Here is a 22,699-nt window from a genome sequence, read left to right on the forward strand (position 1 = left end):
GAGAAATTTATATTTTATTCGAATTTGACCGAAGTCTTGTCGATAAAAGTGAGAAGATCACAAGAGTGAATACACAGCAGGATCGAAGCCACTGTCCACATAAGACGGTAATGACCCACATTATGAATAAGTATTTTGGCACTCTGAATAAAGCCAATTTATCATCTGACCATATCCTGTGATTTATTTATTCTATATCAGCAAAAAAAAATGTTTATCACTCATACAGCGCTCAGGCTTTTAGCATAGCCGCTTCTACACACCTGCTGCCTTACCCTTACTAGCGAACCACTATTGGCCTTGAAACACATCGCTTATTAGCAGTTTGTAACGGTCGTCGTAGTCGTTCTCCTCCTCAGACGAGGAGGAGCATGGATCGGACCAACACGCAGCGAGGTATGTAGACATAATGAATTTAATGACAAGACGAAACACGAAGAACACTTGAACAATTTACAAAACAACAAACGACGTTAAACAGACCTGAACATGAGAACTACAATATAACGAAGAACGCACGAACAGGAAAAACGAATGAACGAACGAGACAGTACCGTGTGGTGCAACAAAACACAGACACAGCAACAATCACCCACAAACAAACAGTGAGAACAGCCTACCTTAATATGGTTCTCAATCAGAGGAAACGTCAAACACCTGCCTCTAATTGAGAACCATATCAGGCAACACATTTAACCCAACATAGAAACACATAACATAGAATGCCCACCCCAACTCACGCCCTGACCAACTAAACACATACAAAAACAACAGAAAACAGGTCAGGAACGTGACACAGTTCAGCACATTAGCATTTCTCGTACTTTTACACAAAATCATGATGAGCCTTTACCATCCTAATAGACATTGAACATCTATAACCAAACTGGCTAAACTCTGTTGTTGGCCGATGGTAGCTATAGCTAGCCACATGCTAACCTTAGTGCTAACGTTGCTAACGTTACTACAGTAGCAGCAGTAACAGTAAATCCAGGTATAATGTCTAACATAAATATTGGCTACCATGATATCCTGCAAGTTATATAAAACCAGTAAAGATCAAGTAGTTCAGCAAAAATAAAGACATACCTTGAAATAAACAATGACATTAATCCGATTAGTATTTGACCATTAATTTCTGCAAAATGTGCTGTGTTAATTGAGTTGTTGTAGCTTGCTTGCTAGCTTATTCCACCCTCAAACACCTAGCTAAATCTGAGTGGGCCAGTTCCTTTTGCTATTGTTGGTGTAGAATTTTTGATGAATGTAATTCAAATTGTGAAAATAGAAGTGTATAATTAGTATGTGTTTTATAAACTTTTGCATAAAGACCGTTTAGATGGAATATAATCAATCTACATTGTTAGATTTGTGGAATATATATTGTGTAAACTTTCTTTTAACTCAGTATGTTGAAATATGATAATGGACTATCACAAATGGAGTAACTTGCGGTACATGCTGTAGGCCTATGCTGAAAAAAACAGCTGTTCTTTCAGAACATGAACTCAGCACAAAAAGAAATGTCCTCTCACTGTGAACTGCATTTATTTTCAGCAAACTTAACGTGTAAATATTTGTATGAACATAACAAGATTCAACAACTGAGACATAAACTGAACAAGTTCCACAGACCTGTGACTAACAGAAATTGAATAATGTGTCCCTAAACAAAGGGGGGGTCAAAATCAAAAGTAACAGTCAGTATCTGGTGTGGCCACCAGCTGCATTAAGTACAGCAGTGCATCTCCTCCTCATGGACTGCATCAGATTTTCCAGTTCTTGCTGTGAGATGTTACCCCACTATTCCACCAAGGCACCTGCAAGTTCAAAATTCCTGTCTTACGGGAAATCACGCACAGAACGAGCAGTATGGCTGGTGGAATTGTCATTCTGGAGGGTCATGTCAGGATGAGCCTGCAGGAAAGGTACCACATGAGGGAGGAGGATGTCTTCCATGTAACGCACAGCATTGAGATTGCCTGCAATGACAATAAGCTCAGTCCGATGATGCTGTGACACACCGCCCCAGACCATGACGGACCCTCCACCTCCAAATCGATCCCGCTCCAGAGTACAGGCCTCGGTGTAACGCTCATTCCTTTGTCGATAAACGCGAATCCGACCATCACCCCTGGTGAGACAAAACCGCGACTTGTTAGTGAAGAGCACTTTTTGCCAGTCCTGTCTGGTCCAGTGACGGTGGGTTTGTGCCCATAGGCGACGTTGTTGCCGGTGATGTCTGGGGAGGACCTGCCTTACAACAGGCCTACAAGCCCTCAGTCCAGCCTCTCTCAGCCTATTGTGGACAGTCTGAGCACTGATGGAGGGATTGTGCGTTGCTGGTGTAACTCGGGCAGTTGTTGTTGCCATCCTGTACCTGTCCCGCAAGCGTGATGTTCGGATGTACCGATCCTGTGCAGGTGTTGTTACACGTGGTCTGCCACTGCGAGGACGATCAGCTGTCCGTCCTGTCTCCCTGTAGCGCTGTCAAAGGCATCTCACAGTACGGACATTGCAATTTATTGCCCTGGCCACATCTGCAGTCCTCATGCCTCCTTGCAGCATGCCTAAGGCATGTTCACGCAGATGAGCAGGGTCCCTGGGCATCTTTCTTTTGGTGTTTTTCAGAGTCAGTAGAAAGGCCTCTTTAGTGTCCTAAGTTTTCATAACTGTGACGTTAATTGCCTACCGTCTGTAAGCTTTTAGTGTCTTAACGACCGTTCCACAGGTGCATGTCCATTTATTGTTTATGGTTCATTGAACAAGCATGGGAAACAGTGTTTAAACCCTTTACAATGAAGATCTGTGAAGTTATTTGGATTTGTATGAATTATCTTTGAAAGACAAGGTCCTGAAAAAGGGACGTTTCTCTTTTTGCTGAGTTTGTGCACCTCATGTGTTTTCCAGATGGCCACTGTGGTATGTATGGCTGTATATAGCTGTATGAGGTTTTTGGAGTAAGTAGGAGGCCTATAGTGACACACAGGGTTGATTAAGGGCGGGAGCTTGGGTAGTTAGGGGGCTGAGGTCAGACATTCGATCCTTTCAGACCACTCCCTATGAGTTCCTTATGAGCTGGCCACAGGACCTTGTGGCTGCTGCCTACATCGCAGGATGAGAGACAGGTATAGTCTCTCTCTCTCTCTCTTGCTCTCTACCTATCTCTCTCTCTCTCTCTCTCACTCTCTCTCTCTTTCATTATCTCTCTCTCCCTCTCTCTCTTTCACTGTCTCTCTCTCTATGTATTACCTATCTCTCTCTATATATACCTATCTCTCTCTCTATATACCTATCTCTCTCTCTTTCACTATCTATTTCTCTCTTTCTCACTCTCTCTCTTAAAGGATCATTTAGGTTTCATGGCTCTCTCATTTCCAAGATGGACCAGTGAATACAGGCTGTCAACATCAACAGTTCCCCTGTTGTATATGCTGTGTTGGTGGGAGGCAGAGGTTCGAGGTAGAGGGGGAGAGGTGGGAGGAAGATGGGGGAGAGGTGGGGCTCGTATTATTGCCTCTCCCATACTGTCAGACCTTGGCTAGGTCCAGAGCCAGAACTGGTCCCCAAGACGAAGACCCACCCTGATACAGCTGTGCTGTTATACAGTTACACTTACACCCGTACAGGTCACAGGGTGCACTGGTGTGAACACACAGACACACACACACACACACACACACACACACACACACACATATGAACCCCGCCCCGCCCCGTGTGCTTCTGCGGTGATGTGATGATGATGATAATGGGAATTCCATTTGGCCCCGAGTGATCCTCATCTTTCAAAAAGACTTCCCGTCAGAAATGAATTTGCTTACTGTTGACAGGAAAGATGGAAGACTCTGAATGTATGGTAGTAGGCTGATAGTCATGGCTGTTACTATGGGCATCTCCTTGGCCCACTGGGCATGCAGGTTTTTTCCCCAACCGTGCAGTAAGGCACCTGATTCCACTAATCAAAGGCTTAATTAGGAGTTGATTAGTTGAATCAGGTGTGAGAGAATGGGCACACCCAGAGTTGAAGACGTTCTAAGACGAGTTCTTAGAAGTTGAAGTTCCAAGCCATTCTAGAAGTAAGAGGGAAGATGGAGGAAACAAAATGGCGTAACCTCTATTCTAAGTTGTCAGTTATCACTAGAGGGTCAGTTCACCACTGTGTCACTGAGCTTCGAGGTAAGAGGCCCAGTGTCTGTGTGTCTGTGTGGTTGGTCCTTTCTGGTACCATACAGTCCCAGTGGCAGTACACAGACAATGGCTGTGATTCTCTGTAGGCCAGAGTCTGCAGTAGCGAGCGAGCGTACCCACTCCCCACGGAATGACTAGCCTCTGGAACATTATAGGGCAGAGGCGTCAGATATGGCCCTCACACAGGAAGGGGTCTGTGTGGCCGGTCTGAGGGGGGTTCACTGCCACAAAGATCTGTCTGTCCTCCTCTGGAGCAGAGAATGTGAGTGTCATCGGTCATTGTTGGGAGAGAGAGGGATGGAGGGAACGAGAGAGAGGGAAGGACAGAGGAGTAATGTTGCTGTCACTCCTGTCTCGTTTGGACGAGTTTGGGCTGAGAGTGAGCGTGAGAGCAGGCTGGTGTTTGCAGGGGAAAGGATAGACGCGGGACACAGGACATCACCGTGCTACTGACAGATAGGATACAGCAATGGGAGAGGAGGACTGAGGCTGATGCTATGATGCCAGGGCCTGCCTCTGACTGAAAGAGAGGGACCTTAGAGGAACTTTCTTTTTGGACCATGGCTTTTGCTGCCATTTTTGTTTCAAATCAAAACAAATCAACATGGCGAGTTTTGGGACTTAAAGGATGCTTGACCCATTGCAAGATGGATGGCTTATATCGCTTTGATTGTAATTGACGGAGATGTGTATATGGCCAGATGACATTTCTTTCTTAAGCCTGACGCTTGAAATGGAGAGTTATTGTCTGAAATAAACCAATGCTGAGGTGGGTCTCGGCAGGGGTGATGTTGTGGGTGTTTATCCATATGTTGTATTTTGGATGTTTGTATTGTTTAAAACTGAATAATAGTTGTGTTGTAAAACTTGCAAGGTCATTCTCTAACATCTCTCTTTTTATTCTGTCTCCCAAGTCCAACTCCTGAAGTCCACAGAACTCGGTCGCCACAGTCTTCTCTACTTGAAGGAGATTGGCGATGGCTGGTTCGGAAAGGTAAAATCACTCTCTCCCTCCTCACGTTTACTTGTGAATTCTTTTGATTGTATTTTGTTGGTTATTTTCACTGTGCTGGAGGCTACTGTACAGGGTTATGAGAGGTAGCTAGATGAAATGTTCTGTCACGTTCACGGTTGTTGTGCCATGAGCTGTAATCCCAGTCGTGTTAAGGAGCGAGCCTGTTCAAATGGCTGACAAATGGTGCATTACCTGTAATGTGTGTCTGTAAGGGTAATCCTGGGCTGGTTCACATAATGTCTCCCTGACTGACTGACACGGCCGGGTACAGAGAGGTAGAACGCCACAGAAAGGACTTGTGGTCCTCTGTAGCTCTGTTGGTAGAGCATGGCGCTTGCAACACCAGGATAGCGGGTTTGATTCCACACATGCATGAAAAATGTGTTTTGGATAAAAGCGTCTGCTGAATGGCATACATTACTCAGGGAGAACCGTGTAGCCTGCCCTAGCAATGCAGGAGTTTCACTTTACATTTCACTCTGTTCCTATTACTGTGTAATTATGATTTTAAAGACTGTAACAAGTATTGCAGTTACTCATTGGGTTCATGGTTATGAATATAGTGTGAAAATGAGTAGTTACAAGACATGTTACATTGTGCAGGTTCCTGTATGGCTCAGTTGGTAGGGCACGATGCTTGCAATACCTGATTGTCTCTTCGATTCCTGGGGCCACTGATAAGTAAAGTCACTGCAAGTCACTATGGCTAGAAGTCTCTGTTAAATGGCATATTAATATGTGAAGTGGTAGTAGAAGGTTTACCCAGGCTTTCATGCGATCAGCTTACTCTGAGCTACTATGACATGTAGATAACTGATTATCGTCATTCTCTCGTTCCCTCCCTTTGTCTGTTCTCTCTCACGCTCATACACTCGTGCACACACCCTTTCCCCACACTTGTGTATCTTGACTGGGTATGTCCATTCTTGTGTGTCTGTCTCTGTGACCGCATGCACACCACTCTGTCACATGTGGTTCTGTATTTCTTGTTGGTCTCTATATTAATCTGCATGTCCTGTGTATGCCTCTCTGTCTCTGTGTATCTCTCTGTCTATGTGTATGCCTCTCTGTCTCTGTGTATCTCTCTGTTTACTTGCATTTGTGTGACTGCCCCATCTACCTTTCGCCTGAACGTGTGTGCATCCTCCTCAATCATGTTTGTCCTCCACAATAATCACTTCCATGTGTGTGTACTGTTTGGGAATAATATTTTTGTGTGCCTTTCCTCTGTCTTTGTCTCTGACTGTCTCTCTGTGTGTCTCTCTGTTTGACTTTGTGTTTATGTCTTCCATTCCTCCCCATCTGTCTGTGTGTTTCTATGTGTGTTGTGCGTACCCTCTCGGTGTGTCTCTGTGGCTCTATTACCAGGTTCTCCTGGGGGAGGTGAATGCGGGTCTCAGCACCACCCAGGTGGTGGTTAAGGAGCTGAAGGCCAGTGCCAGTGTTCAGGACCAGATGCACTTCCTGGAGGAGGCCCAGCCATACCGGTGAACAGACTTAATCTTTCTCTCTCTCTCTCTCTCTCTGTCTGTCTGTCTGTCTGTCTGTCTGTCTGTCTGTCTGTCTGTCTGTCTGTCTGTCTGTCTGTCTGTCTGTCTGTCTCTGTCTCTGTCTCTGTCTCTGTCTCTGTCTCTGTCTCTGTCTGTCTGTCTGTCTCTCACTCCATGTAGTTTTCATCCTTTTAGATCCTTAATTGAGACTAAATGACTAAACCTCACTTTGTTCACTTTCATTATAGTGTTAATCAGCATGGAATTGACCTAGAGTTGATTGAAGACCAAGTCCTGTTTCTTTATTTGTCACGACAGTGCTTTGTGCCTACACTAACTCTCTGACATTGCACCCGTCCGTCCCCAGTGCCCTCCAGCACCCAGCCCTCCTGCAGTGCCTGGTGCAGTGCACTGATGTCACCCCCTACCTGCTGGTCATGGAGTTCTGCCCTTTGGTGAGTACTAAACTGGACTGTGACTGTCACTGCACCACTTCATATAGGCCTGCCTATCTGTCTACGGCCATTGTAGTCAGTAGCCTGCTGGACTAGCTAGAGTCATGGTCCAGCGTCTATTGTGATCTCTGTACTGCAGGCAGTATATGACCCTCATCATGTATTGGACTGATTGGACTACTAGACCACTGTATATCTGGCTACTATAATCACTTTTATGATACTCATCTTTGTACTGAAGTGATTGTGCCAATATATTATATTAGTTTGCATTTGTCTGCCCCCCAGTGACCAGATATTGTATTACTGGCTGAGTGAGCAATTAAATGATTGCGACGTATCCATTCTGAGGGAAGACCTACCTACACTCATTGACAGGATGTTTCACTTCCAAAAAGTCCTTCAGCCAGTGCGTAGTGACCTAACTGTACTGTAATTAGCTAAATGTCTAAGCAGCATCCTTTATTGTGTCAATATCTATATATCTCTAATATCTCCACTAGGGTTGGGGTCAATTCCATTTCAATTCCAGTCAATTCAGGAAGTCCAATTCCAGTTCTCTTCAAAGCTTTTTAATGATGAACATTTTGAATTGGAATTTAGTTTGCTTTCTGACTTGAGTGGAATTGAAATTGGAATTGCCTCATACTCGGATCCTCACTATATCTATGTAGGCCGTCATTGTAAATAAGAATGTGTTCTTAACTGACTTGCCTAGTTAAATAACGGTAAAAAAAACTAACATCTATATATATCTCCTCCATGTCACCAGGGTGATGTGAAAGGGTACATGCGGAGCTGTCGGGCTGCAGACACAATGACCCCTGAACCCCTGATACTGCAGAGGATGGCCTGTGAGATTGCCTCAGGACTCCTGCACCTACACAAACACAACTTCATACACAGGTGGGTGTCACTTCCTCTATCTATATATCATTACCACTATGTTATAGTTTTTATACTACAATCCACTCATTGGAATTATATTGTTATTACCTTGTAGACTGATGGTACCCGGTAGTCACGTGCTGCCAGACGTCACTTCATATTCTTGTTCTGTAGAAACCTATGACAGACTAGGTTCCCAGAATCCCGTAGCTGTGAGTTGTTGGATTTCTTCTTGGTTCCTATTGGTTCCTTCCTGTAACAATATCCTGGTGCTGCCTGAGTGCCTCGTCATAGACTCCAGCATCAGTGATTTTGTTGCAGGGGAGACCTCTTCTCTCCAGAGTGACCCCTTCTCTTCACTGTCTACACAGCATCCACGTATAAGGAATGGTTCAAATTGATGAGTAAAATGTACAACATTTATTGATTGACTGCATGACGTTCTGTAAGGCTTTTAGTACAGTATTGAAAATGTCAGACTGTCCATGGACTCACCATGATAATTTGCCTGTTATGCATATACATCATCAATCAATTATCATCTCATGTACAAACGTGTTCTCTGTCTTTTCTGCAGTGACCTTGCCCTGAGAAACTGCCTGCTGACCGCTGATGTTACAGTGAAGATTGGAGACTACGGCCTGTCACACAATAAGTACAAAGATGACTACTTTGTGACGTCAGACCAGATGTACGTGCCACTGCGTTGGATCGCTCCAGAACTCATAGATGAAGTCCATGGCAACCTACTGGTGGTAGGCCAGAGCAAACAGAGCAACGTCTGGTAAGAACATCAATCGACCGATAGATAGATAGATAGATAGATAGATAGATAGATAGATAGATAGATAGATAGATAGATAGATAGATAGATAGATAGATAGATAGATAGATAGATAGATAGATAGATAGATAGATAGATAGATAGATAGATTGATTCAGCCAAATTCTGGATGAAGACCAATCTCAATGGAGCATGCTTTTTAGTCGAGGAATCTGTGTCCAGGAAACCGACCCTATCTGGATTTTGGTCTCAGTGATCGTAATTGCCCAATGTTTTCCCCAATAAATATGGGTTGTTATGCTTTACATGTAAGTAAGCATTTCACTGTTAGTCCACACCTTTTGTTTACGAAGTATGTGTCATTTGATTTGATGTGTTGCTCTTCCCCGTGATTCTATAGTCTGATGTTGAGTGTTTTTTCAGGTCTCTGGGCGTGACTATCTGGGAGTTGTTTGAGTTGGGCAACCAGCCGTACAGACACTATTCTGACAGACAGGTCCTGACCTACGCTGTGAGGGAACAGCAGCTCCGACTGCCCAAGCCCCTGCTCAATATACCCCTGGCAGAGCGCTGGTGAGTCTCTCTCACACACAAACACACACACACACACACACACACACACACACACACACACACACACACACACACACACACACACACACACACACACACACACACACACACACACACACACACACACACACACACACATATTCTGCATCCCAAATGGCACAGTATTTCCTATTTAGTGCCTAGGGCTCTGGTCAAACATTGTGCACTAAATAGAGAGTCGTGTGACATTTTGGACACAGACATAAAATGACTGATGTGTGATGTACTACTTTTGACTACAGCCGATAGATTCATTTGTGGTTCATTATATCTTCCTGTATCCCATGGTTGTTGTAATGGTTGTTGTGGTGTGTGTGTGTGTGTGTGTGTGTGTGTGTGTGTGTGTGTGTGTGTGTGTATGTGTGTGTGTTCTTGTGTCACCAGGTATGAGGTGATGCAGTTCTGCTGGCTCCAACCAGACCAGAGGCCCAATGCAGAGGAGGTCCACCTGTTACTCAGCTACCTGTGTGCCAAGGGGGCCAACGAGGCCGAGGAGGACTTTGAGAGGCGCTGGAACTCCCTGCGTCCCAACCCCAACGCTGGCCCCAACAACAGCCTCCACCATGGGGCAGGAGCCCTGGCCATTGGTACGTTTACACCACTTTTTATTGCTCCTGTCTACTTTGCATTATGTTTTTTTGTCTGCTTCTGTTTGAAATGAAAATACAAATCTGCACACTGCTCTTCTCAGTATCACTTTAGTTCAGAGAAATATACTGTCCTCAAACCACCCAAATTAAGAAGAAATAGTGTGTGATTATAAATGTTTACTCATAACTCGGGGTGGCAGGTTGCCTAGTGGTTAGAGCGTTGGGCCAGTAACCGAAAAGTCGGTAGATCGAATCCCCGAGCTGACAAGGTAAAAATCTGTTGTTCTGCCCCTGAACAAGGCTGTTAACCCTCTGTTCCCCGGTAGGCTGTCATTGTAAATAAGAATTTGTTCTTAACTGACTTGCCTAGTTAAATAAAGGTAAAAAAAGACTCACATACTCAGGGCCCACCAACCCTGCTTTAGTTGATTAAGGTCTGCTGCTGTTTGACATGAAATTTCCCCTTAGGGGATTACCAAAGTACTTATCTGTCTACAGACCTCCCCTCCTCCTCCTTCCCCCTGCTGGAGCAGTTCTCTGGATGCGACGGCTACCACAGCGAGTCAGGAGATGATATACTGACCGTGACCGAGACCAGCCACGGCCTGAACTTCGAGTACAAGTGGGAGAAGGCTCAGGCGGGGGCGGAGCAGCCTTACCACCGTGCTGCCTTGTCCTCCAGCGGTACCCTGGGGGCCGTCAACTACCACCGCCAGGACCTGTACTACCCCCCTGGGCCAGGGGGCATGGTGGGGGGCTGTGGTGGGGTGGCCTACTACGAGCCCAAGATGCTGCATGGTTCTGGGGTCGGGGTGGTGCCGGTGCTCAGCGCCTGTAGTCCTTCAGTGAGCGCTGAGTACTACGTCCGCATGGAGGAGCCTGGTGTGGACTGTCACATCAACATGGACCTGGACTACACCATGTGCTCCTACAGCCCAGACTACCAGGGCAGCAACGGGAGCTTCCTGACAGGCAGTGGCAGTGCAGACTCAGGGGATTGTATTATGGGGATGGGTGCATGTCCCTCCCAGGCCCACTCCAAGCCTGTGGACTCCTACTGGTCGGCAGACATCTGTAAAGCTGGGGGTGGTGGAGCATATGACTCGGACCCAGATGGAAGCCCGGCCATCTCCCTGACCATGGAACCCCTGCTGGGGCAAGTCTCTGACTCCAGCCCCCTGAGACCCTGGGAGGCTGGTCATTACGTCTCCTACAAGGACCGGGATGGGGGGTTCTACTACGAACACTCACCCCCTATGGGCATAGGCCACCACATGGGTCTGGGTCTGGACCATCACCAGCACTACCTGATGGGGCGGGAACACTCTCCCCCTGAGCCCCACCAGGAGAGCTGGGGGTCCCGGAGCCTGCGTCAGGCCCTGGGGGAACTGGAAAACCCTCTGGGGATATCTCCCTCCATCAGTACCCCTCCCCAGGGTGGTGGTCCTCCTTTTGGGGTAGGGGACCCCTACCTGGAGACGACCAAGGGACCAGGTGCCATCATTGGGGGGAGTAGCGTCACTGGGGGTTACTATGACATGATGGGTTCTCTGAGGAAAACCATGCCGACCATGCCAGGCCACACCCACTCAGTCAGCATCACCATGGCGTCGGAGGACTCGGACGAGGAAGAGGATATATTCTCAGAGAGGCAGAGAATCAACAGTAGTAACACCTGGCCCTCTAATCTCTCTAACCACTGCACTAACAACAACAGTCTAGGCCTGGGCCGTAGTAGACAGGCTGGCTGTAGGCAACAACAGGATGCCTATGTAGACTTCCTCTACACTATGCCCACTACCGACATAGAGGACTCGTGGCCTGAGGAGCACAACCTGACCTTCCGCTCCTCTGTCTCTGCTGCAGTTAAACCCATAGACTACCTGGAGGCGACGGCAGCTTCGGCTAAAGACAGCAGCTGTCTATCCCTGGGGAAGCATCATACCCTGATACCCTCCGACGACGCCTACAACACCTACATCTATCTGTGCCATGAGAGGGAGGGGGAGAGGGAGGTGAAGCCACCACCAATCGAGTGCTGCCACTCTCATTTCGTCGACCCCCTCACAGGCCTAGTGGTGCGAAACTACACCTGTGATGGCTACAGAGATCAGATTGTAGAGATGCTCAACAACGAGGAAGAGAGTGTGAATCTGTCCCCAGCACCGGGAGGGCCTAGTGTGTCTAAATCAACCCTGACACACAACACTAACACAACCACAACCGTAACCAACCTTGACCACCCTGAGCAGTATGTTGACATCACTATGGACGATACCCTTTCCATAGACCAGAAGCAAGAGGTTGTCACAGAAAACAAAGGGGTTCTCACTGATCCTAAACCAGAGGACATGACTATGGATATGGCTGCCCCACTTCCCTCAGTGAATGTGCCTGACCTAGTCTGCTTGGTTGAGCCAGAGTCAGAGCTGAGCCATACGTTAGACAGCGGCCTGGACAGAGACCACTGCTCCAGCATCAGTCTAGTGGACATCTCCGACTGCTATACCGACGACGATGATGAAGACGATGACATTACTGACGTGACCTCAGGGATCTTTGCTGACGAGGCGTCGGCTGGGGACCTTAACGCCTCCCCCTCCTTGGCCCGTCCCCTCAAGTCCCTGCAGAAGCAGGTGGGAACACCCGATTCCATGACTTCCATGGACTCCATGGACCTGATGCCTTTAGCGGCCGGCTCCACCACAGAGCCATTCAGCCCTGCCTCCAGCTCCTCCCACCCATCTAGTTCGTCCCCCAAGGCAATGGATAGCGGGTACGACACAGAGAATAACGAGAGCCCAGAGTTCATCCTCAAGGAGCCCCACAATGAGCCCCGGGACCCAAAGACATTCACCCAGCCACTTGGGGAGTCTGTCCTGGACACCAGCCTGGATGAAGAGGGGGAGGAGGGGGGAGAGGAGGCCGAGGTGGCCCCACCGGAGGATGAGGATGAACCTACCCTGGATGAAGATGTGACTCTAGCAGCCTCACAGACCACAGACAAAGAGAAGGAGCTGGCCCCCCTCAGTGAGAAGAACCCTTACAGGGACTCTGCCTACTTCTCTGACTATGAGAACGAGCGCCTTTCCAGGGATGATGAGGATGAGAAAGTGGGGGATGATGAAAATGTAGGAGTGGAGGAGAGAGAAGAGGAGGAGAGCCTGACAAAGAAGAGGGATCTCAGCCCTCTTCATATAGAGGAAGAGGAGGAGGGAGAAGAAGAGGAGAGCCTGACAAAGAAGAGGGAACTCAGCCCTCTTCATATAGAGGAAGAGGAGGAGGGAGAGGGGGAGGTGAGCCTGACAGAGAAGGGGGAACTCAGCCCTCTTCATATAGAGGAAGAGGAGGAGAGCCTGACAGAGAAGAGGGAACTCAGCCCCCTTCATATACAGGAAGAGGAGGAGAGCCTGACAGAGAAGAGGGAACACAGCCCTCTTCATATAGAGGAAGAGCTGGAAGGAAATGAGACCTCAGCTCTTCTGGAGGAGAGTGAAGACCCAGAGATGAAGGGTTGCCTGACAGAAGAGTGCACCCATGATGAAGGGCTGGAGCTGGGGATAGAATTGGCCTCCAATATCTCTGGAGAAGTAGAGGAAGGATCAGAGGGATGGCTTGCCCAGGAGGAGCCCTCTTCCCTGGGAGACTGGGCAGCAGAGGTGGTGGGGGCTATGGAAGAAGCCCTGGGGGAACTCCAGAGGAGCAGCAGTACTGAAACCAACTCTGGTACCAAGGAGGAGGAGGAAGAGGAAGGAGAGCGAAGAGACGTGGAGGACTCATCTGAAGCCTTAGAATTAGCAGATGTCCTAGAAGAAGCATCTAGCGAAAGGTCAGAGAGCATCGACAAGGACGATGATGATGAAGAGAACGGACCTCCCTCACGACGTCAACGCTTCTCCTCCTCCTCCCCTCCCTCCATTCCTCCTCCTCCTCTCCCCCCGATGACTCCCCCTCCGGTCCGGGTGTCGCTCACAGACAGGGGGGAGGCGGATGAGGAGGACGGAGATGGTGACTCGGATGACAGTGAGTCAGATGAGGAGCTGAGGAGTTACAGTGTTCAAGAGGAGCAGAGTGGAGGGGAGGAGAGCGAGGAGGAGAACCATGCGGTACCCATCGTGGTCAGCGACTGTAGCGATGCTCATAACCTACGTAGTCTACTGAAGGTGCCCACCACGCTCACCTCCGAGTCGCTTGCTGATGACCTGCTGGAACGAAAGAAGAAGGTGGTGTCCTTCTTTGATGATGTCACTGTTTACCTGTTTGACCAGGTGAGTAGTCAATCACAGATGAAGGAAAACAAGATAAATGAAAGGGTAGTTTCTGCATCATGCTAGTTCACAAGTTCATGGTCATTTTTCAGCATTTTTCATTCTATCTAAGTCACATGGTATAAGACAAATAAGATATTTTTTAAATGTCTAATGTATGTCTAATTAAACTAGACATACTACTATAGACACTGAACAAAAATATAAACGCAACATGTAAAGTGTTGGTCCCATGTTTAATTTAATGAGCTGAAAGTAAAATAATCCCATATGCACAAAAACTGTATTTCTCTCAAATTTTGTGAACAAATTTGTTTACATCCCTGTTAGGGAGCATTTCTCCTTTGCCAAGATACTCCATCCACCTGACAGATGTGTCATATTAAGAAGCTGATTAAACTGTATGATTATTACACAGGTGCGCCTTGTGCTGGGGACAATGAAAGGCACTTTAAAATGTGCAATTTTGTCGCACAGCACAATACCACAGATGTCTCAAGTTTTGAGAGAGTGTGCAATTGGCATGTTGACTGCAGGAATGTCCACCAGAGCTGTTGCCAGAGAATTGAATGTTCATTTCTCTACCATAAACTGCTTCCAACGTCATTTTAGAGAATTTGGTAGTACGTCCAACCGGCCAGCCCAGGACCTCCACATCCGGCTTCTTCACCTGAGGGATCGTCTGAGGGGGGGTGCTAAGGAGTATTTCTGTCTTTAATAAAGCCCTTTTGTGTGGAAAAAATCATTCTGATTGGCTCTGCCTGGCTCCCTGCTAGGTGGGGCTGGGTGCCAAGTGGGTGGGCCTATGCCCTCCATGGTCCACCCATGGCTGCACCCCTGCCCAGTCATGTGAAATCCATAGATTAGAGCCTAATGCATTTATTTAAATTGACTTATTTCCTTATATGAACTGTAACTCGGTAAAATCTTAGAAATGTTTGCATGTTGAGTTTATATTTTTGTTCAGTATATTTTTGTTTAAAATGCACACTAACCATAGTTCTAACCTTTTGACTACTGTCCGTTTCCAGCAGAGCCCGACTAAAGAGCTGGCTGAGCATGGTTTCCCTCCAGAGCCTGAGACCAGCGGACAGGGTTCAGAGGGCAAACAACCAACCTCTGATGACTCCTCAGATGGAAACATCTCAGAAGAGAGTAAGTACACTAGTCCAGAGTCCACTACTTACATTGAAACATTGATTGAAGTCAATCAGCATTTCATTTCATAATCAATCTCAAATCTATGGGTTTAGATGTGTAAAATATAAGAGGCGGATGTTTCCAATCTGCTCCCTTTCTCTTCCTCTCTCCATACCTACTTTCCACCCTCCCTCCGTCTCTCTTCCTTTCTCTCTACCTTCCTCCCTCTCTCTCTTCAGGTGCAGGGTATGAGTGGGAGGATGACTTCCCCTTGTTGCCCCTCCCGACTTCCATATCCAAGATGGCTGCCTCCTCCTCAGCCTCAACCCCCTCTACACCCAGCCTGCCCTCCACATCCAAGGCCCCGGAGCCCAAACCAGCGGTGCAGTACTCCCGCTTCACCGTTTCCCCTAGCCATGTGTCTCGCTTCTCCATCACACACGTCTCTGACTCTGACATAGACTCTGGTCCAGGTGAGTCTGATGTTTCATTAGAAACATGTCTGAGGAGAACTAATTGTATGGATTTTACATAGTGAATAATGAAACATAATGAATAAGTTGTAACTATCCGCCTCTCTCTCTCTCTCACTCTCTCTCGCCCTCTCTCTCGCCCTCTCTCTCTCTCCCTCTCTCTCTCTCTCTCTCTCTCTCTCTCTCTCTCTCTCTCTCTCTCTCTCTCTCTCTCTCTCTCTCTCTCTCTCTCTCTCTCTCTCTCTCTCTCCATCTCTCCATCTCTCCATCTCTGCAGGGAGCAGTGAGGATGGGGACAGAGAGTAGAACAGAACCACAGCCACCCAGGAGCTGCACCACATAAACTTAGCGTGACTTTTATGTAGAGCTTTTTGGACATCAGGTTTCTGAAAAGACAGTGCCTCTTATTGTTTATGGTGTGGGAGAAGAGGGGAAAGAGAATCAACTCTTATGAGAATATAGAAAATAATATATGATAATACAGTTGAAGTTGGAAGTTTACATACACCTTAGCCAAATACATTTAAACTCAGCTTTTCACAATTCCTGACATTTAATCCTAGTAAAAATTCCCTGTCTTAGGTCAGTTAGGATCACCACTTTATTTTAAGAATGTGAAATGTCAGAACAATACTAGAGAGAATGATTTATTTCAGCTTTTATTTATTTCATCACATTCCCAGTGGGTCAGAAGTTTACATACACTCAATTAGTATTTGGTAGCATTGCCTTTAACTTGTTTAACTTGGGTCAAACGTTTCGGGTAGCCTTCCACAAGCTTCCCACAATACGTTGGGTGGATTTTGGCCCATTCCTCCTGGCAGAGCTGGTGTAACTGAGTCAGGTTTGAAGGCCTCCTTGCTCGCACATGCTTTTTCAGTTCTGCCCACAAATGTTCTATAGGATTGAGGTCAGGGCTTTGTGATAACCATTCCAATACCTTGACTTTGTTGTCCTTAAGCCATTTTGCCACAACTTTGGAAGTATGCTTGGGTTCATTGTCCATTTGGAAGACCCATTTGCGACCAAGCTTTAATTTCCTGACTGATGTCTTGAGATGTTGCTTCAATATATCCACATAATTTTCCTCCTGATGATGCCATCTATTTTGTGAAGTGCACCAGTCCCTCCTGCAGCAAAGCACCCCCACAACATGATTCTGCCACCCCCGTGCTTCATGGTTGGGATGGTGTTCTTCGGCTTGCAAGAAAGTGGTTCCGTTCATCACAAAGCCCTGACCTCAACTGAAAAAGCATGTGCGAGCAAGGAGGCCTACTAACCTGTCTGTTACACCAGCTCTGTCAGGAGGAATGAGCCAAAATTCACCCAACTTATTGTGGGAAGCTTGTGGAAGGCTACCTGAAACGTTTGACCCAGGTTAAACAATTTAAAGGCAATGCTACCAAATACTAATTGAGTGTATGTAAACTTCTGACCCACTGGGAATGTGATGATAGAAATTAAAGCTGAAATAAATCATTCTCTCTACTATTATTCTTATTTTTCACATTCTTAAAATATAGTGGTGATACTAACTGACCTAAAACAGGGAATTCTTACGAGGATTTAATGTCAGGAATTGTGAAAAAACTTAGTTTAAATGTATTTGGCTAAGGTGTATGTAAACTTCCGACTTCAATTGTAAATACACAGAGTAATATACGTTACAAAGAACTTATATGCAGGTCAAGACTTTTATGTTGCGTTCAACATATTTTTTGAGCGACAACACAAATCTAAGGACGAACTTTGGGACGTTGTTTGCCACCATAGTCATCACTCATTTACAGTATGTTATGGAGAGCAAAAAACATGGGTATCAAAACAGAACACACCATGTACCCCACTCAGAGGAGGAGGGAGTGAAGAAATGATGGAAAGGACAGAATCCAGGCTTTTCACTGAAGGATCGGTGTTGGAAAGTGACCAACAACATATCTTTGAGACATTGCTTCACCCGTCCTCTTCAAATATAAATGAAATAGCACATGTAATATAATAATGTTACATGTTTCCAAACACTTTTACATCCATTGAAGAGAATAATGGGACACCTAAGTGTATGTGAAGGAATGGAGCTATTGAACAAGGCAGAAAGTTGTTGCCTTGAAATGACTGTGTATTAGCAGAGATGATCAATGCTGCATTTAGTGACTCCAGAGTTTTCTATCAGGAGTAGGACCACCACTGTATTGTACTGTATGTATCACCCTTATGATTTCCACCAATCAGAATTCCAGAGTCACTATTCCTCTCCCTCTGTCTGTGTGGGTCACTATTCCCCTCCCTCTGAATGCCTGGGGTGTAATCATTAGTGCACACCGTAGCAAACAGTTGCAAAACGTTTCGCGAAGGAAAACAAAATTCAGGTATGTTCTTCCCCTGTTGGTTCCATTTGCTTCCGTTTTGGTTCTAGTGAATCCACCTCTGCTTTTACATACATCCCTGGACCTAAGCTATTGTTCAAATCCATCAAGTCAGTTTTGAGGCAATATCATTCAGATGACTTTTAATAAATGCTGTACTTCTTTTTTGGGATTTTGGATCCACGTGCTTTGCAGCAGATAGTGTGGGTAAATCACAGCATATGTTGGCTTCTGTGTTGAGCTTCACGTCATCACATGCTGTGTAATAGGTCTCCTTGTCTTGAGGTGGAGATTCTTTGTTAAATGGTCAAAGAACGTGTACATTTCCGATTCTGAAAGGCGTACTGCAGTATAAGAACAGCAAGCTTACAAATACACAGATAAACTTACAGATACAGTAGCATATCATTTTTATAGAAAACTTTTGATGAAATTATCACTTTTAAGAAATATGAAACCTAAAAATGAAACTTAAAGAATGGAAGAACAAACAAATGATTTTCAAGTGGCTCAAGTGGCTTCGGTAACATGTTGAATATTAAATAATCCAATGACTATTGGAAGAGCACAGAACTGAGTACTTGTTCAGTGTTAACATATTGTTTATGTTCAGCTGTGTGGTGGTCAAGGGTTTGTCGTTGTGTAATGTTTCACGATTGTGTTCATGATTTTAACAATGGAAAGTGCATTTAGAATTGATGGACCTTTAACTTTGCTATGTACAGTATGTGAAAATGTATGTACTATAGAAAGGAAGACGGGTGGTTGTGGGTGTAACATAGAACGCATTCCGTACAGTCAGGCTGGTAAGATAATGCAGTATTACATCAGTATCACTGTAGCATGGTCGCAGGTATGTTTGTGCAGTCTTGCCTACCTCAATCACCATAGTTTGGCAAGACAGTACAAACAGATCTGGGACCAGGCTAATATCACTGTAGGCTTTAGCTTCAAAGAACCAGGGTGCCAATTCAGTTCAACACATAGATTTAGAATTACATACAGTAGGTTCTATTTCTATGGTTCACAGATCCACTCTAGTCTCCATGCAGTCAGTGTGTTCTGTTTGTTTGCCTTTCTAGAGCTTTAATATTGTTCACTAGTATAGTGTCTATAGATCTATCTAAACCGCCGTCTGTGTATGTACTATTTTTATATCTCAAAAAAAGAAAGAACATTTTAAGAATATCAAGAAATGACCTGGAAGTGGCAGATAAAAGGAGATGTCTTTGTTTTATTGTTGCCAAAGAGATATATTTAATGAAGTCATGAGGCAAACAGGAACAGGAATATATATTTGATCTATAATGTTTTAATACTACAGATGTAGGATCTTAATTTGAGACAGTTTGCTACAGCAGGAAAATAATCCTGCAGCAACAGGAAATGTGAATTTTGTGGGTTATAATTCATGGACATTTTTGTAGGGCTTGATACAATTTTCAAAGTGGAAATTACAAACTTCCAAAGGCTTTTTAAACATCAAATACTCTACAATTTTGAAACGTCCTGCATTGTAGGAAAGTTCTCCTGCAACAGGGTGATCCAATTAAGATCCTACATCTGTATAGCGAGACGATAGCCTGGGTACCAGTCTGTTTGTGTCATCAATGCTCTCCTTGTAATGATGACACAAACCGACTGGTACCCAGGCTAGTAAGACGAAGGGGGTATTGTGATAAGGAGCAACATTTGGTAATGTGCAGGTTGTGATTTAAACGAGCAGGACTAGTTTAGGGATGCTGTCAGTAAATGTGCCCCACCCACACTCACTTACTGGTCACATGGTTACTTTCTGTACCTTATTATGAAATAAAAATAAAGTCTGTTTTACACATGGATGTGGGTCTCATGTATTACATAGCCTGGTCCCAAATCTGTTTGTGCTCTCTAGCCAACTCATAATTTTACATAATGTACAATGTAAAAACATGAAGCAAAGAGAGTATAAAAGGAGACGTGCTTTTCAAGAATTTCTTATAAACACAGTACAAACACACAGGTAATATCTGGAATATACTCTGCAATATCACTTTATTTTCTCTAGTAAATTCAGTGTTTTTTCTATAAATTTACAGACAAATGAAACGGGATGAGAAGCAAATACATTTATGAAATAGTACGAAATACAACAACTCCTTTGTATTTTTATGTATTAATGTCATACTATACAGTTGATATATGCATGAATGCTTAATATTATTGTTTTTCTGTCATTTAAAATATGAGAATAACAGTGAAAAGCATTTGAATGCTATAACTTAAAGTATTGTGTATAACATTTACCTTTTCTTTCTCCGTCTCTCCTAATCTAGTGTGCGGCTCAGACTCATGTAGATATGTGTTTCTACAAGCCACCATGCCCTGTGCTCTTTATATTCTCCCTGATACAGGCCCTTTAATATACTATATACTATATAACATAGTTTACTTTGTGACAAATGTATTGCTCACACAAACAAATTCAAAGAAATTCCTCCAAATCTTACAAATCGCTAATAGCAAGAAGTAAAATACGACTAGATCATAGAACTAGACACCCACAATAAAATAGATCAAACAATTACATTTTCTTAAGCATATGCATACATTATTAACAAATAGATTCAGTCATAATTTACTGCATACAGTTTATTACTGTTTTCAAATGCTTTAATTGTATTGAAGAGGCAGTCCAAGCCTAGGTGTGCTTGAATGCTATGGATAGTTCAGTCTGTGCTAAAACTTGTGCAGCACATGGTCTACAGTACTTGTGAAAGATTAGTCCTGTGTGTGCTTGGATTTGTCAGGGTTCTTCTCTTCCAATTGGCTGGCTAAACGTATATGTGCTTCACAGCAACCAATCAGAGGCAAGAATAATAGGAAGTAGAGCATGGAGCTAATAGAGGATTGGAGGAGGAGACTGGTCATCGACAGAGATGAGAGGCCTGGGTTGGTCCTCAGTGGCCTGGGCTGGTTCCTCCTGAGGCAGAGGGACACTGTACGGACAAGAGGGAGGGAAGACGGATAGGTGGAAGGAAGGGAGGAAAACAGGAGGAAGGGATAGGGACAGAAGGGATGAAGAACGGGAGGAGAGGTGGAGGGAACCAACTGATCCATTAGTTATTAACACTAAACATTACGGAGTACAGAGTAGAGAAGTTTGGTGAGTGAGTTTGGAGCAGCCCTGAATGAAGATGGAATAAGGGTGAAATAAGGCTTTGATGTGTGCGCAAGGCAAGCATCATGCAACAAAACCATCAACAGAGAATTACGTTTCTGTTAAGGCTCTATGCAGTCTGTGTCGCTGAAGCTTTAGAAATGCGCGATAGAAATGTAAAAGTAATTTCCGATTGAGCCGACATAAGCAGCATTTACCGTGAATGCAGTCTCCGCTAACACAGGAACATTGCCTTGAAATGTATATATGCTGTAATGCTGAACTTGCGCGATGCATATTGAATAGAGCCCTAAATTAATATTTTCAGAATGTATATCATTATCTAGGTGGACTGCACAACCAATGCCCATCCCTGATTGGTTGGCGAGACACAGAATGAAAGCACATCAATGATGACAAATATCCACTGTTTTCCGCCAAGTGACATCACTCCTATGTGAGACAATCTGACGTGAGACAATAAAATAATGTCAACTGTTCAAGAGATAGTGGGGAGTTCCAAAATAACACCCCATTCCCTAAATAGTATGCTGGCTCTGCAAAACAATTATACACTATATAGGGAATAGGGTGCAATTTCAGACAAAGCCATAGAATGGGCAATGGGCTAGGACCCTCCTCATGAAACCAGATGATGACAGGGAGGTGCACTAAGATAGCGGAAGTGAAAGATAGCAAGGCACATAGAAGGGAGAGGAAGCTGGTGAATGGCTGATATTTTGGCTGAATGGTAACATGGGAATCATCTTGTCACTTACGAGGGGTCCGTTTGACTCAAAAGCGGGCAAACTGTTCACTCAAAAGTCCCAAACTGAAAAGGTAAACAGTCCTATGGTGTGAACATTCATGTTCATTTAAAACGATGGGTAAATCATATAACTTACTCTTCACTACATTGTCTAACTTATTAGTAAACTAACCATAGCCACAGTGTTCAAATAATAATAACATATTTATAACATATTTACATTTGTTTGAACTTATACTTTACATACACAATGAATCATTTAAAGACAGAAAACATATTCAAAACACTGTTTTCACATAAGTACACTGTAAAATAAAATCCTGTTGTTTTTACGTTAACTTACTGGCAGCCAGTTACAGTGGGGCAAAAAAGTATTTAGTCAGCCACCAATTGTGCAAGTTCTCCCACTTAAAAAGATGAGAGAGGCCTGTAATTTTCATCATAGGTACACTTCAACTATGACAGACAAAATGAGAAAAAAAATGTGGAAAATCAAATTGTAGGATTTTTTATGAATTT

At 44.8% G+C, this 22,699-nt stretch overlaps 2 protein-coding genes across 2 annotated transcripts in view; one reads left to right on the top strand and one right to left on the bottom strand.

The window, feature by feature from the left end:
- The window catches only part of aatkb (apoptosis-associated tyrosine kinase b), a 55,840-nt gene extending 39,476 nt beyond the window's left edge, over positions 1-16,364 (top strand). The window contains exons 4-15 of the mRNA XM_038990893.1: positions 5,106-5,185; positions 6,575-6,693; positions 7,064-7,151; positions 7,924-8,057; positions 8,617-8,823; positions 9,247-9,396; positions 9,820-10,022; positions 10,524-10,669; positions 10,742-14,293; positions 15,325-15,448; positions 15,673-15,906; positions 16,184-16,364. Of these exons, the coding sequence (XP_038846821.1) occupies positions 5,106-5,185; positions 6,575-6,693; positions 7,064-7,151; positions 7,924-8,057; positions 8,617-8,823; positions 9,247-9,396; positions 9,820-10,022; positions 10,524-10,669; positions 10,742-14,293; positions 15,325-15,448; positions 15,673-15,906; positions 16,184-16,212 (5,066 nt within the window). The 3' untranslated portion in view covers positions 16,213-16,364. The remainder of the gene's footprint in view (positions 1-5,105; positions 5,186-6,574; positions 6,694-7,063; positions 7,152-7,923; positions 8,058-8,616; positions 8,824-9,246; positions 9,397-9,819; positions 10,023-10,523; positions 10,670-10,741; positions 14,294-15,324; positions 15,449-15,672; positions 15,907-16,183) is intronic.
- A 4,786-nt stretch (positions 16,365-21,150) lies between these two features.
- Positions 21,151-22,699, bottom strand: part of LOC120045975 (brain-specific angiogenesis inhibitor 1-associated protein 2-like) — a 132,839-nt gene continuing 131,290 nt past the window's right edge. The window contains exon 13 of the mRNA XM_038990894.1: positions 21,151-21,234. Within this exon, the coding sequence (XP_038846822.1) occupies positions 21,151-21,234 (84 nt within the window). The remainder of the gene's footprint in view (positions 21,235-22,699) is intronic.

This window comes from Salvelinus namaycush, chromosome 4, assembly GCF_016432855.1.
Source record: "Salvelinus namaycush isolate Seneca chromosome 4, SaNama_1.0, whole genome shotgun sequence".
NCBI classification, from domain to species: Eukaryota; Metazoa; Chordata; class Actinopteri; order Salmoniformes; family Salmonidae; genus Salvelinus; species Salvelinus namaycush.